Source organism: Sinohyriopsis cumingii, chromosome 5 (assembly GCF_028554795.1).
Source record: "Sinohyriopsis cumingii isolate HCF-2022 chromosome 5, ASM2855479v2, whole genome shotgun sequence".
NCBI lineage: Eukaryota > Metazoa > Mollusca > Bivalvia > Unionida > Unionidae > Sinohyriopsis > Sinohyriopsis cumingii.
The window spans coordinates 14101290-14116506 of NC_142965.1; the positions used below are offsets into that span (position 1 = coordinate 14101290).

Sequence of the window (15217 nt, forward strand, 5' to 3'; positions counted from 1 at the left end):
ATAAACTACAGACAGACACATAGGTCTGGCTGAGAATATTTCATGCCAATACGCTAAACTGGTACATGGAGAGGACATAAGAAGTAACCGAAAAAGGGGTACTGAACATAATATGTACTGAGGTCATCAAAGATGAGTCAGGAGTTAAACTAATGCAAGATCCCACTACAGAAATAGCCCTGTAATCCCCCATCAGGATAGGAAAAGAAAAGGATAAGATGAGGTCAATGTGTGCTTAGAGTTACCATGCGGTCAGCATAGACATAATAGCAGCAATTTTAAACAGGTATCCAGATATATTTACTGGGAAATGTGGTCATACATGGTTAATAAAGTATGAATTTAATGACATTAGAACCAATCAGAATGAAAGGCTATCCAACACCTTTTAATGCACAGGAGACAATCAACAAGGATGTAATCAAAATGCTAGACCCAGATGTGACTCTACCCTTAAACTCCTCACATTCATCCCCCATAGCGCTGATCAGATATTGAGGGGATGTTTTCAACACTGGCAGAATACCAATACATTCTGAAATAAGATTTCAATAAAGGATATAGGCAAGTGCCCATCACTGATAATACCTATCCTATGCATTAACATCATTCCTAGCCCCAAACGGTCTATTTCAGTTTGAAGTCATGCTTTTTAGTTTGGTCAATACAGGCACATCATGCTGTCATCTTGTGCCCAATACATAAAAAGGCATGGAAAACACAGATAGTTTCAATGATGATATTTTTGTGTATACTCATATCTACCGTGAACACATTAGTGTTAATTAACTTGTTCGGCAAACTCTACAACATCAATTACACAGCTAGACCCAACAAGAGTAGTACTGCATATTTTAACTTGGAAGGCTTGACCCATCTATAAAATGGGGTAAGAGCAGTTAAACCCCACCCAGATAAAATTGAAGCAAGTAGTGATGCTTGCAGTCCAGAAACCAAGTAACAGATTCAATCCTTTCTTGGATCTGTATGATTTAAAACAGGGTTCCAACACTCTCTAAAACAAAAAATTCCAGATCTCTTCAACGCTTTTCTTGGATGAAATCAGAATTTTTCAAGGTACACTTTTGACTCTTACTCAATGGAATCAAAAATGTTTTGACTTAAAACACACCCTTTCAAATAAAAGAACTATTTCTATTGTGAAACTCATAACATCTCAAAGAGACATATGACAATGTGCTAAACAACAGGATGTATCACTAGAAACAAGAGAAACTATTAAAATTTATATAAAAGTTTATGTAAACATGTAAACTTTGCTCTACTTAACTGTGCATGTTGAACTTTTTTTTTTATTAGCTTAGATTAATATGTATTTATTATCAGATAAATTGTGTCCAGTGAAGATTGATCCAAGCCCTAGTTTATTGGTACTGAAATGAAATGGGGGCTAAAACAAGGCTAACTGCTTCTCTACCTGATACAAATACACTTACAAATTCAAATGACACTTACTTTGCCAGGTAAGACAATGAGTAATGATGTACTGATACAAAATTTTACAGTTCAGGAATCATATCTCTCCATATCAGGTTTGTGACTTATGACCATAAAATGTTTTATTAAAATGAAAACTGAACTCTAGCAACACCAAATAAATGCAAGGGAAAGATTGTTGTTGTTGTAAGGTTTTACGCCATTTTTCAGCACACGATAGGCTATACATGGCGGCCAGTATTAATGGTGGAGGAAGAACCCGGGATAACCCTGGAAAGAACCACCAACCCACGAGAAGCTACTGGCAAGCTTTCTCACATACCCACATTGGCTGGGAAAGATTGTCATTCAACACTAAGTAACTTTCAAGATATTTCATAATGTAGGAAACATATCTTCAATGACTTATAAACATTTTATTTCTTGTGATAGGAATATATATATGGTATCACTGTAAAGAAGACAAATTCAGGTCTGTGAAAATATGCTCATAAGCAAGTTTAGTCTCACACAGGTGATTATACAGGTAAATCAAAAAGGTTGGTTAAAGTTCACTTTCAAAGTATTTTTTAAAAACATTAAATAAAACTTGTGTTTAAGCCACTGTGATGTTCTTATAAATCATGTCTTGAATAAATTTAAATAGTCATCATATTTCATACTCTCCATAAATATCAAAAGGCAGCAAAAGGCCTTTATTTCAGTGAACACTGCATAGGTTCAAAACCATTAAGTGGACCTGAGCCAGTCTCTTACTTCAGGTGAGAATTCATATTCATACATCTTACTTTTCTCTGAAAATACACTAATAATTAAAAGAAAATGTTCAAGAAGTGTTCCTGAACCAACAAATACTCAAGCTGGGACTAAACATTCCGAAACTTGGTGAATGTTATGATCAGATATAGCTTATTTCACAAGAAAATCCTGGGTGACCCATACACATCATCATCATCCAAGTCTGTTCATTCCCCACTGTTGTCGCTATTACCAACAATGACCCTCTATCTTGGTTCTAAATGCTCCCTCTCTTCTTGATTTATGTTCACTGGACAATAATTTCCAATATTTTCATTTATTTCATATCTGATCTCCATCAGAGAGATTGTCACAATGTAATATAAAAGTGAGACCAGAATACCAACTGGCAGTGTAAGCAGTAGTTATTAATCCTCGAATGCTTAAGTTGTCAGAAGCGTTGAGAGGGTTAAACAAGATTTTCAAATAACCTTGCCATAGAGAAAATTCTGACCTGCATAGATATGAAGGGGCAGCTTCTGCAGTGTGCTACTGAGCATGCCAATGGTTTGGCAATGTTCATACAGAACAATTTCAATGCCAAACTTAGATATTATTAACAACACCAATGCCACTGTCAATGAAAGTGTTGGTAATACTAATGTTTTGCCCATGCTAAATCATATGAAACAAATAAACCATTGCCAATTCTGCAAACTTTACTTGGGCATGTGTCTCTGAAATAACCTCTTTTTTTCATACCATGACGTTAAATCAGAACCCCAATTACCAAAGCTATTGATGGATCAAGTTCTAAAATTTTCATCCTGCTAGAATGGTCACAGTGGAAGCTATCATCTGTACTGTCTGGTTCATCTATATCTACTGCATTTTGAGTCAAGTGAGGGTCCAAGAAAATCAGCTCATCACCTGAAAAATAACCAAACAAATGTAACATTTAAATAACAGGTTTGGGAAAGTGAATTTTTTCATAAACAATGTTTCTTTGATAATACTTATGGGATCTCATTAAATAAGGAGAACTTTTTTTGCTACCTCTGAATCCATCCCTAATGGAAACATGATAGTTTCTCTCTCTTTGGGGAAGTAACTCTTACAGGTTAACTCCCATTTCTACCTGCTAAGATAACATTATGCACAGATATACCAGCTTTTAACTGAGTGAAACTTTCAAGAATGTACACGTTGTCATGGACGGGTGGAGTATTATTTGTAATGTGATTAGGTAAGTATTATCAGAGAAACATAATTAACTAAAAGAAATTAGTTTTCTGATAACATAAGGATAACTGATAAGAGAAATAATAAAAGCTAAGTATCCTATCTGTGTCACCAAGTTAGATTAAGATTGCTCTTCTAAAAGGAGACAACTTTTGCTAATGACAGTTTAATATAGAAGATGGACAATTTGTTTACACGTGTGTGGGCAATCCCTATGGGTTTCTGCACTTATTATTGTCTCACCAACAAACTTTCCCAGGTGAATCCAGTGTAAGTGACAAATTTGTGCTTGTGTCTAAAGTTGTGCTTTCATGAATGGGAAGTTGTCACTATCTGTGCAGCTAAAACTAACCCAATGACATTCAGTTCTGTCCTTAGTGTGGCCATGTCACACCAACAGAAACTAGAGAACGTAGACTGGGCATGCCTATCAGTCAAGGCCAGGCCCATGGAAGTTGCTTACCTTTTTCATGGGCTGAAATATTCATTAGTGTATTTGATGCCATGACAGTTAAGAGCATGCTGATGTAATAACTTCCTTTAGTTGTGTGGCCAGCGCTTGTCGAGTTATGTCTCGATTTTTGCCTTTAGTGACAGGTACATAAAGATGTTGGACCCATACATACATAAAGTGAGCACCTTTGACAAACTGGCCACCAGTAGCCCCTAGATGCAATTGGAATCAAGAGGACCAGATAATGTGTTTCGAGTTCCATAACTAGATGGACAAAATGTTTATAAAGGATACGGCAGGGCTGACCAAAGGTTTTCCCCACTGACTTGTCCAGGACAAGAAATTTGAGAAAATTCTTTGGTCCCACCTACATTTTCACTTGTCCCAAAATGTCACTCCCTCACCCAGACTTGATTAGATGTATGCACTTCAGTCCATAGAAAAAAAAAGCAAAAGAAATAATGTACAATAAACTTATTTCTTCCAAGGCCTGAACTATTTTTTATCAGGTCTATATATACACGTGTGTGTGTGTGTATATATATATATATATATATATATATATATATATATATATATATATATATAGACAGATCAAAGTCTTGTGCACTGGGTCTGTTCTTTTAATTAGCACCAATTTTATCACTGTTCTTCTGGTACGTTTCCATATCAGAAGATGGTTTTCCATATTGGGCTAGGATGTAGGCTGCATTCAAGATAGTTCTTCATTTATTTTATGTTACATGTCATTCTAATTTGATCTGAAAATGTCCTTTCCAAGTGGAGTGTTAGCAGATCCAACTTCAGGGGTTTTCTGCACATGTCTAGTGTCAGGCATATAATGTGCCCTACAGGCTTTATGAGGTTCAAAACTGTCATGAGATGTGACTGATTAAATCCTGAACTGCCAGTTACAATGACAAGTATGCTGTCTAGTGTCAGGCATATAATGTGCCCTACAGGCTTTATGAGGTTCAAAACTGTCATGAGATGTGACTGATTAAATCCTGAACTGCCAGTTACAATGACAAGTATGCTGTCTAGTGTCAGGCATATAATGTGCCCTACAGGCTTTATGAGGTTCAAAACTGTCATGAGATGTGACTGATTAACAGTTACAATGACAAGTATGCTGTCTGAATATCCAACCCATGTCAGCCTGGGATATTGTTTGCAATAGCTGAAAAAAACATCTTTCATCCAGTCAGAATATTCAAGCTTATCAATCCAGTGTGACTGAAATTTTTTAGTCTTCTAGTTGTGCCATATTGGTTATTATTTGTTGTCATGGAGTCTGAAGAAATAGTTACTTCAGACTGAGTTACAGCTATACCTTAAGTTTATATGCATTTTCCTTCTCTCACTTTTTCCTTATGACCATCTTTGCAAAAATAACTGAGTAAAGTTGTTTTATCTAAACTGGAAAAGATCACCTTATTTGACAACTACATGTACTTCTAATAAATCACCTCTGTCTGCGGCGGTTCGAGTCTAAGATTCAGCCAATGTGGGCATGTGAGAAAGCTTGCCAGTAGCTTCTCGTGGGTCGGTGGTTCTTTCCGGGGTTTTCCGGGTTCTTCCTCCACCATTAATACTGGCCGCCATGAATAGCCTATCGTGCTGAAAAATGGCGTTAAACCCCACAACAACAACAACAACTTCTAATAAAGTGAATATACTAATTCTTTTGTTCAAATGCAAACACAGACTACTCTGTAACTGACATCATCTCTTCAAACACAATATCACAAACTGAAATTAATCCTCTCTATATTCAATAAAAAAAACAATACGAACTCGTTACTATCATTTGTTCCATTCATAATGGAAATGAACTCTTATGTCAGTAATGTGCCTTTCAATAATTTCATTGCATTATTTGGTTGACTGAAAACAAAGGGTGATCCTACAATGCATATCTTGTGTAAACACAAGGTTGTTTTAAATCCTGCTAATTAATTAGACCAATTTATTTTAACTGTTTTCATTGGGCAATAATTTGGTCATTTAGCCCAATACACAGTCAAGCAGCAACAGAATTCGCACACATGGGACAATTATCAATGACCACTTATTGTATGTTCACAGGATTAAAGTATTAGGAATTCCCAGAGGGCATGAATGGCCTGATAAAGGTAGGTAAAGTGATTAAGGTATGAAAATTAGCACTTGCCCAATTCATTTTGAAATAGGAAAAAGGGACTTGTCCCGGACTAGTGGTTTAGAAAATTTTACTTGTCCGACATCGAAAATGAATAGTCTGGGACTTCAGGCACTGGGATATGATCAGTGCTGGATAAGGTCTAACGTTTCTGCATTGATTATCCACTCTGCACCATAAATGAAAAAGGCAAAGTTGTTCATGGTATGAACCAAAAACCATACTTACCGAATGCTTTATTTTGTGTATTTCCAACTAGGAATGTCGCCTTCTCCATGAAGGTTATCCTGAACCAGAATATGATGTAGTCTAATGTCTTATTGAAGGACTAACTCAATGTCTTGGCTGATGCCTCTCTGATGCATGAATGATACGTTTTTGATGCATTAGGAAGGAAGACACCAAGATGATATGTATTAAGGTTTCCGTACTTAGATGGACGCAACATTGAGAATGAATAAGGTCTGACATCTCTACACTTATTATCAACCACACAATGAGGTCTTGAACCAAAAACCAAACTTACTGAATGTTTTTGTGTGTGTCATGCAGGAATGTCACTGTCTATGCAGCAGACATCCAACGCCTAAGGGCTTAGAGTCGGACCTTATAGTAAAAAGATGTACACATCTGACATTTCAAGACTGACTGCATACTCATCGTTTCTCTATCGCAGGTTTCAACTGCCATTGGACTTCATAGCCAGAAATGTTCTGAAGAAGCAGCCTTGTGCATGCAGTTTCTGTATCATCTAGATCACCCTATTCAAGGAGAAAACTGGATTTTCTTGTGTAAAGACATCCTTCTTTAAAAGACTGCTTGGGAGGTACTAGATAAAGGTAGGAAGTAGAGAGTGGACGGGTTCAGGTGACAAAATCTGAAGACCCTGACAGTTTGGATTACCTATCATTTCCAAGAATGGTTGGTTTAAGGCTGATGAAAAGAAAGCAGTCTGGTACCTCAGGTAGGTCTTCAGAGGGTGTGTTTGATGATGTATCACTGATGATTGATTGAAGGCCTGTTTGTGAAAATATGGGCTTATGACCACTACAATTCACTTGGCCATGAAATTGGGAAAAAAATGGAAAAACATGCTGTTGTTAAGAACTACAAATTCTCTGGCAGCAGTCATTCATTCTCTTCGACAGCAGACTGCAATGAAAATTATGGTCAACTCCTGTGCCTCTAATACTTTCACTTCCTTAATTCGACACTGTAGCAAAGTGGAAAACTGAATGGGAGAAAGTACATAGAAAAACAGCAATAACTGCTAGTGACCTTTTCAGTTACATGAAAACTGTCAGAATCATGAAGTCAAGTACGAAGGATTTAGCAGAATATTAGTGACAAACTTTGACCATGGTCCTTTGTTCGTGAGCCCTCATGAACTATTGGTGGGGTCTTAGGCTTATCCACATATAAACACCATTTAATTCATCAACATATCAACATCAAAGCCCATGACTCATAGTGATCATATGCGATTCCAATGCTTGATTGGAATCAACAGTGCTTTCTACTGTATTGATGGATATAGTATGTTTTGGCTCTCTTTCTGTATTGATGGATATAGTATGTTTTGTCTCTCTTTCTGTATTGATGGATATAGTATGTTTTGTCTCTCTTTCTGTATCAGAATGGGACACGGAGAGCAAAACATCCATTCGATTAACCAACAATTCTACCATATTCATAGATCCAGTATATTCTGACACTGTCCTGCATCGTCACAGGGTTGTGGATAAGGCATCTTGACATCACCTACGAGACTAATCAATGATTTCACTGATTCAAGGGTACAGTGTGTTCACTGATTCAAGGGTATGTTGTGTTCTGGCTCGGTTTCTGCATGTGCATGGGGGTTGGGGGTAGAGAGGTCTGATCAACATCAAACTTGAAACTAATCAACGATCTGGACACGAGGTGTATGCTTAATGTCTTGCTTTGATGTACTGGCTCATTCTTGTGGCCTATGAGCTGCTTTTTTAAAACGCTGGATCAAGTATTTCTAACAAAAGTGCACACACATTCATGTGTATGCCAATGAGTAATTGTATATATAGATATGTCTTGTGTCCATCCTTCACATGTTAAATCATTTACACTTTTTGCACTTGGCTGTCATCTCTATAATGAAGAGGAACAAACAAGTGCACACAATAAATATAAATAATGGAAATAAATGACACTGTGTTTTCAAAAGGACTAAGAAATGTAATAGTTCACAAATACAGCACCCAAAACTTACTGGGTGGAATTTAAAGTTACTTATTATAATCACATGTTACAGTAATAAATGGTATGATAATTGCACAAAATATGAATAAATTCACTGGAATTCACAAACTGTTCAAAACACTATGCAAAACCACATTTTGACTTACTATAGCACTGAAAATAATACAAAAATGATGAAATTTCAGTATAATATTCAATAGATTCTACATACATGCCAACCCCTAGAGTGGCATAAGTGTAATTATTACTAATATGAGTGGCAAAACAGCAATGCATGCGATAATTACAGTAAATATTGAAAAATGTATATTTAGTTTTGCTATTAACCTGGAAATGCAGCTGGTTAAAGGTCTTGTCACAAATTAGGAAAATCCATGTGAATTAGTAACAGAATACAAGCACAAAACATACTTAAAATTATTTATATACATCACTCAGTTTTTAACTAGCCTACATGTCTAACTTTCACTGAATAATCATACAGTTAAGTCGACAAATTCTGCAATGAGGATGACAGTGTGCTCAGTGTGAATGCTGTATTATATCACTTTCATATTCTTCTTTTCAAATTTTGTAAAGTGCTATTGATTTGTCCTTTTTCTGATCTGACTTGTTTTAAAGTTTAAAAAATCCCTCTCCTCCCATATTTTAATCATATAAATCCATGAGTCACGTTGATAATGATGTTTTTGTTTAACATAAGGCACCATTTGTTTTGAAGTATAGACTGGTCTGCTACCTAAATAAATTATCAAAATATAATAAATCTGTAAGACAAGTTTTCAAAGTGAAGGAACCCATCTGTTTTTTTTTTAATGAGCTACATACAGCTGCTATAAATAGAAAATAAGAAAAGTACATGAAGGTTTACAATGGAGAACTGTAATTTGTATGTTATTCATATGCAGCAGTCTACTTTTTAGAATATTCTCAAATTGATATGAGTTGTAGGACTCCAGAGATAATAATAAAAATAATGAACATGACTTTATTGCTTCATTTTCAGAATTTTTTTATGTACTCAAAAAGTGTGTGTGTGATTTGGATTTTTAATGTAGCTCTAACAATTTTTCAGTCATATCGCTACAATGTCTGCAGTGTGACAGTTTATAGTGATGTCTAGCACTGGGGCATCATGCCGCAGACATGTAGCATGATGTCCCACTCAGTCACATTATCCTGACATCAGGCTGACAAGTTCTAACACTAACCTCTTAATGCTGAGTGCCTAGCAAGGCAGCTGTTAGTACCATATTTGTAAGTCTTCCGAATGACTCGGCTGGGGTTTGATCCCATGACCTCCCACTTCCGAGGCAGATGCTGTAACACCTAGGCCACCGGAGTGGTCCCCAAAAAGTGTAATTCAGGTACAGGTGAGTATAGGACGTCTTTAGGTGAATAAAAGTACAATGATTTATGCCAAAAGAACATAATGATTGGCATGTATGATTCTGTGGAGGACATTTTTACAGCAAGATAGCAAAAGTGAAACGGGTACAATCAGGTTCAATTGAAATCAATTAGCAAGTTGAAAGGGGAGTTAACCTGTTAGAGTTGCTTCCCTTTGTCAACATAACAATTCAGACATATTTACAAAAGGGCTGGTTTCAGAGGTAGTTTCTAAGTTCTCCTAATGTAATATGATCAGGTAACGCAGTCAATTCAGTTAAGTTAGACCAGTTTTCAGTAAGGTGTAACGAAATATCACATACTGCCATTGTCAGAGTCTATAAGCTACCTTCATTAAAATTTACAACGATGAATCATAATTTTTTTTTAAGATACCAGTAGTTATACTACTAAGCTTTCATAAAATTATACAAAATTTAACTGAAACTCAAGTTCAGAGAGAATATATTGACATAGATAACATAAACATACTTACCAACATAGCCTATAAACCAGTGTGCATGGTTTGGCTTTCCTCCAATAAGACCTACACTCTGACGAAAACTCAAACAACACTAGAAAGAAATACCAAAATTCAGGATGTATTTATGCAAAACATGAACCATGCAAACTTTTCTTAACTTCTCAAGATATTTTGAAAAACCAAGAACTTATAATTCACAGCACCAGACTGAAAAAAGGTGGCAAATTTTAGGTTCAATATGGCCAGAAAAGAATTCAAACTGTTTTTAAAAAAAAGTTATTTCATTACAAAGTGAGTATTTTATGTGGTGAAAATAACTGTACTTATAATGAATACTGTAAGATTTCCTCCAGATCTAAATTTAACGTTAAAAGGTTATAAATATATTATCCAGTATAACATATTCATGAATTTCCAAGTATCATGGTAAAAAATATTAAAGGAATGGATTAAATTATTTACTTTTACATCAACTTAAACGAAAAAGGAGTATTTATAAAGGTACTACAATAGAACACTTCACACTTGCCTTCAAACTCTCAACATATACTGCATTGGTCTCTGTCAATCCCAGTCTGAGTGGAATTACAAGTAACAAAGGTTTCCATTTTGTGCTATCTACTTCCTTCTTGTGTACTGATATACCAGAGTTCACATATGAAGATGCACTATCACTATTGCAGTCTATGAGCTGTGCTCCTGGAGAATTTGACATTCGTTTTTTCATTCCATGAATTTCTTTCATATCCAACCTATCTTGGTATTCTGCTGGTTTACATAAACATCCTTTAAAAAAGAAATACAAGATGCAAAACACTTAATGCTGCAAATTAGCCAAGTAACAGTTAAATGACCAGGATGATACACACTCATCAAAACTGAAAACTCAGTATACTGGAATCCACTCAAGTCCTGGATTTGTCTTCTTTAATATCATTTTTTCCCCCAGTAAACCAAAACCTCTCAACTATGAATACAGAATAAAATTTCCTCCCAAAATTACAGTTTTATGCTAAAAGAAATAATCATAAAACCAGAACTTACTTCTATATTTTAGCTGCTAACTTCCCGACACACACAGGAGCAAAATAAGTAGTTTTCAAGTACTGTTACAGTAGCAGGCTTATCTGTGAGACAAGGGCCCAGAAAAAGACCCAAAGGGTACGCAACATTAAAAGATTACTTGACACACATACTGACACAGATCAGGGCTGATACTTGGCAAATCTGAAGTATCTGCACTATAGAAAATAGCCAGCTTTTAAGGTAAATTATTAAATGTCTAAATGTTTGTAGGCAAACCATTTAAGATTATATTTATCATCTTATTGTCTAATTGTGATTGACACTGTTGATTTCTATTTACAATCAATACAGCATTTCTTTTATTCAGGCAAGTGACTTCACTGAAGATGCTCTGCTAATAAAGACAAATAAACAGTAATTTAAAAGCCAGATTGACTTAAATATTTTAAACGGAGAAAAATCATAACATAGATGTTTTTAAATGGTCATAACTGCTATTTGTCTTCACTCACAGCAAGATTTCTGAAAAACCAGTTAAGCATTGTAAAATTAAAATATTCATACAGGATATAATTATTCTAGTCAATAAGTATTAATCTGTGCCAAAACCTACACTAAAGAATTGAGTAAAAAATTCAGCATTGGAACACTTACTGCATCAGATGTTATAAAGAAAATGAAATTTTACAAGCACTAATTTGAAAACAATAGTGATGCCAACAAGCATTGTTTCAACTGCTAATCTGACAAAAAGAATGATACTGTATAGCAATGACTTAGCCAAGCCAAGACCAAAATATTAATATATCTTTCTCTCAACACTCACAACAACCTCAGTAAAGCAATTTTTCTTTGGGTCCCAAGGGTTTTCAGTTTGAGGGGTATTAATTCATTCCCAACTTTATTGAGGTCCAACTTTTTTAGTTTTTTTTCCATGCATGCAAGTAATAAACATCTCACCAAGAAAAAACATACATCCTATTTGTATTAGTCACATTTTATGAATAAGTTATCATCATCAAGACTGTTTCCTCAAAGTGTTTATTTATTTGAGTATAGCCTAGCTTTAAAGTAAAATGATGATCTTTCCCATCCAACAAGATGTATATTTCCTAAGTTAAAGGATATTTAGAACAGAGATGCTATATTGTATTCCATCATATTATTAAATCCATTCAAAGATCCATCTCCAGGAGGCTGACATGTCATTGCTCTGGTGTGTGATAAGACATGTAATTGGTCTGAGTATGGGTAAGACATGTTAATGGTCTGGTGTATAAAAACACATGATACTGGTCTGTGTATGAGCAAGACCTGTTACTGGTCTGGTATACAAGATCTGATATTGTCCTGGTGTATGATATTACATGTTATTTGTTTGGTGTATGAGTAAGACACGTTATTGGTCTGGTGTACGAGTAAGACATGATATTGGTCTAGTGTATGAGTAAGACATGTTATCTGTCAGGTGTATGAGTAAGTCATGATACTGATCTGATGTAAGATAAGACATGTTATTGGTCTGATCTATGGTAAGACTTGTTATTGGTTTGGTGTATGAAGAGGACATGTTATTGGTCTGGTGAATAAGACATAATATTGGTCTGGTGAACAAGGCAAGATACTGGTCTGGTGGGTAATATATTATTTGTCTGGAGTATGAGTAAGACATGTTATTGCTAAGGTGTACAATTAAGACATTATATTGGTCTGACGTATGACAAGATGTGTTATTAGCTTGGTGTGCAAGTAAGATAGTGGTCTGTATATGAGAAGATCTGTTACTGGTCTGTGTAAAAATAAGACATGATACTGGTCTGGTGTACAAGGCATGATATTGGTCTGGTGTACAAGACATGATATTGGTCTGGTGTACAAGACATGATATTGGTCTGGTGTACAAGACATGATATTGGTCTGGTGTACAAGACATGATATTGGTCTGGTGTACAAGACATGATATTGGTCTAGTATATAAGTAAGACATGTCATTGGTCTGGTGTACAAGGCATGATACACTTTGTCTACAAGAAACAAAGTAAATGAATGTATGCTGTATTCCAAACTAAATACACAAGCACAGATTCATCATTACACAACAGCAACATTATTAATGTGCACATAACTCCACCCAGATAAATTTGAACTTAGTCGTGTGCTAGACATAACTTTTGAAAGAAAATGGCATTTTTGTCTATTTAAAATTGAAATTTGGAGTCATATTGCAAATGAATGCGCATTGCAACAACTTTTCCATTTGATCTGGAATGAATAGATTTTGGTATTTTTGTTGATTCTATGAATTTTTTTTATTATGGACTGGATTCATCTGTGCAAATTGTACATGAAATACACCGGATTAAAGCAGTGAGGGAGAAGCGTGTTGACATCTGCAAGTGTGTTTCTGTTCTGTCATTGACTATTTGAAATCATAATGTGGGAAAAATATGAAGTCTTTCAATTGCAATTATCAAAAAGACTCCATGGAATTTAATGTTTATTTCATTTTGAGTGCAGTAAGGAGGATGTAACTGCACTTGGAATATAGTCGAAATTACAGTACAATTTCAAAATGTGTAATCAAGCTTGAGAACCCATGACATGGCTCATGTAATTCGGATTTGCAGAATTAAGAAAGTACATTTTGAGGAAATTCAGGCTGTAAAGCTGTAAGTATATTTTTGGCCATTCTTATTACCAGCTAAAGGAGACAGTTTATGCCTTGTAACTTGCATGTTATTTGTAGGTACCCAGCAATTTTATGAAATCTGGTGTCTATTGCCAAAATCTGAAACTATGTATCAAAAAAGTTAACGTGAATGTAGCAAAGCAGTTGGTATGTGACAGTCCACGAAACATCTGCTTTAGTTCAATCAGAAACAAATTTAATCAACCAAAACATAAAACATCTGCTACATGAGTGTACATGATTTATTTACAAAGTAGTTCCAAATACACTATTGGGCAAACATGTCCAGCATGTGAGTGCAATATGAAGGTGTGCAATATCATAAAATACTGAACAATTCTGACAATGTAAAGTTAACAGAGAAAAAAATAAGCATATAATAATACATGTAATTGGTCTGGTGTATGAGTAAGACATGTTATTGGTCTGGTACATGATAAGACATGTTATTTGGTCTGGTGTACAAGACATTATATTGGTCTACTGTATGAGTACAACATGTTATTAGGTGTGGGTATAATAAGACATATGATTGGTCTAGTGTACAAGTAATACATGTAATTGGCTAGTATATGAGTAAGACATGTTATTGGTCTGGTGCATGATATTCTAATGACTAGATTTACCAAGATGTACCAACCAGACACAGTCAACTTACTTATATCTTCTTCTATCACAGTGTTATCCATTGCAACATGAATGACTAATGAACTCCATTCATCATAAACAACTAACTTCCTGTAAAAAAAAATACAAAAATGTAACATAAATACATTATTATGAGTGAAAAATTTGCTTAAAATTTAAGTATTCTTGACCTTTACTAGACAGTGCTATCTCAAGAGTAATTACTGCCCATACTTGCCTAATAAACAATAATTTCTTTTACTGAAAACTCAATTCATGCAGAGCAGGGACCATCTTTTAAGTGTGACATAAAATAGAATTTCTTAAATCTGGGGGTAATGTTGAAAACTCTAGGTGTTTGCAGTACAAAAAAAACTGACTACCAATTCAAATATTTTTACGTTTTCATGTGTTTTACCATTTAGAAATGCGCATATGGAATGCACTGTTTATCTGTTTCATGAGTGTATTCATTACACGATAACTGTATCAGTTTATTTTGATTTAAATAATCTGAAAATATTATGGGTAAATTAAATACCATCCACAGAAAGTGAAGTGTTTGTCGATGTTGTTTACTGTGGGTGTTTACAAACAGATACATTGTTTCCATTTTTGTGTAAGTTCTACCAACCTTCATTTGTGGAGTACTACCCTCATATATGAACATCACTTATGTTAACATGCTGCCTATATCAATGAAAATGCAAA

The 15217-nt window shown here is 35.0% G+C and overlaps 1 protein-coding gene across 2 annotated transcripts in view; it reads right to left on the reverse strand.

The window, feature by feature from the left end:
- Positions 1-15217, reverse strand: part of LOC149798664 (cysteine protease ATG4B-like) — a 73230-nt gene that overhangs the window by 18951 nt on the left and 39062 nt on the right. For both annotated transcript variants that reach the window (XR_016421010.1, XM_089957508.1), the window contains exons 7-10: positions 14538-14617; positions 10694-10950; positions 10177-10255; positions 2987-3126 (exon numbers count right to left, since the gene is read on the reverse strand). Coding sequence is in view for 1 of the 2 variants with exons in the window: in XM_089957508.1 (XP_089813634.1) it covers positions 2987-3126; positions 10177-10255; positions 10694-10950; positions 14538-14617 (556 nt within the window). In the remaining variant the exon portion in view is untranslated. The remainder of the gene's footprint in view (positions 1-2986; positions 3127-10176; positions 10256-10693; positions 10951-14537; positions 14618-15217) is intronic.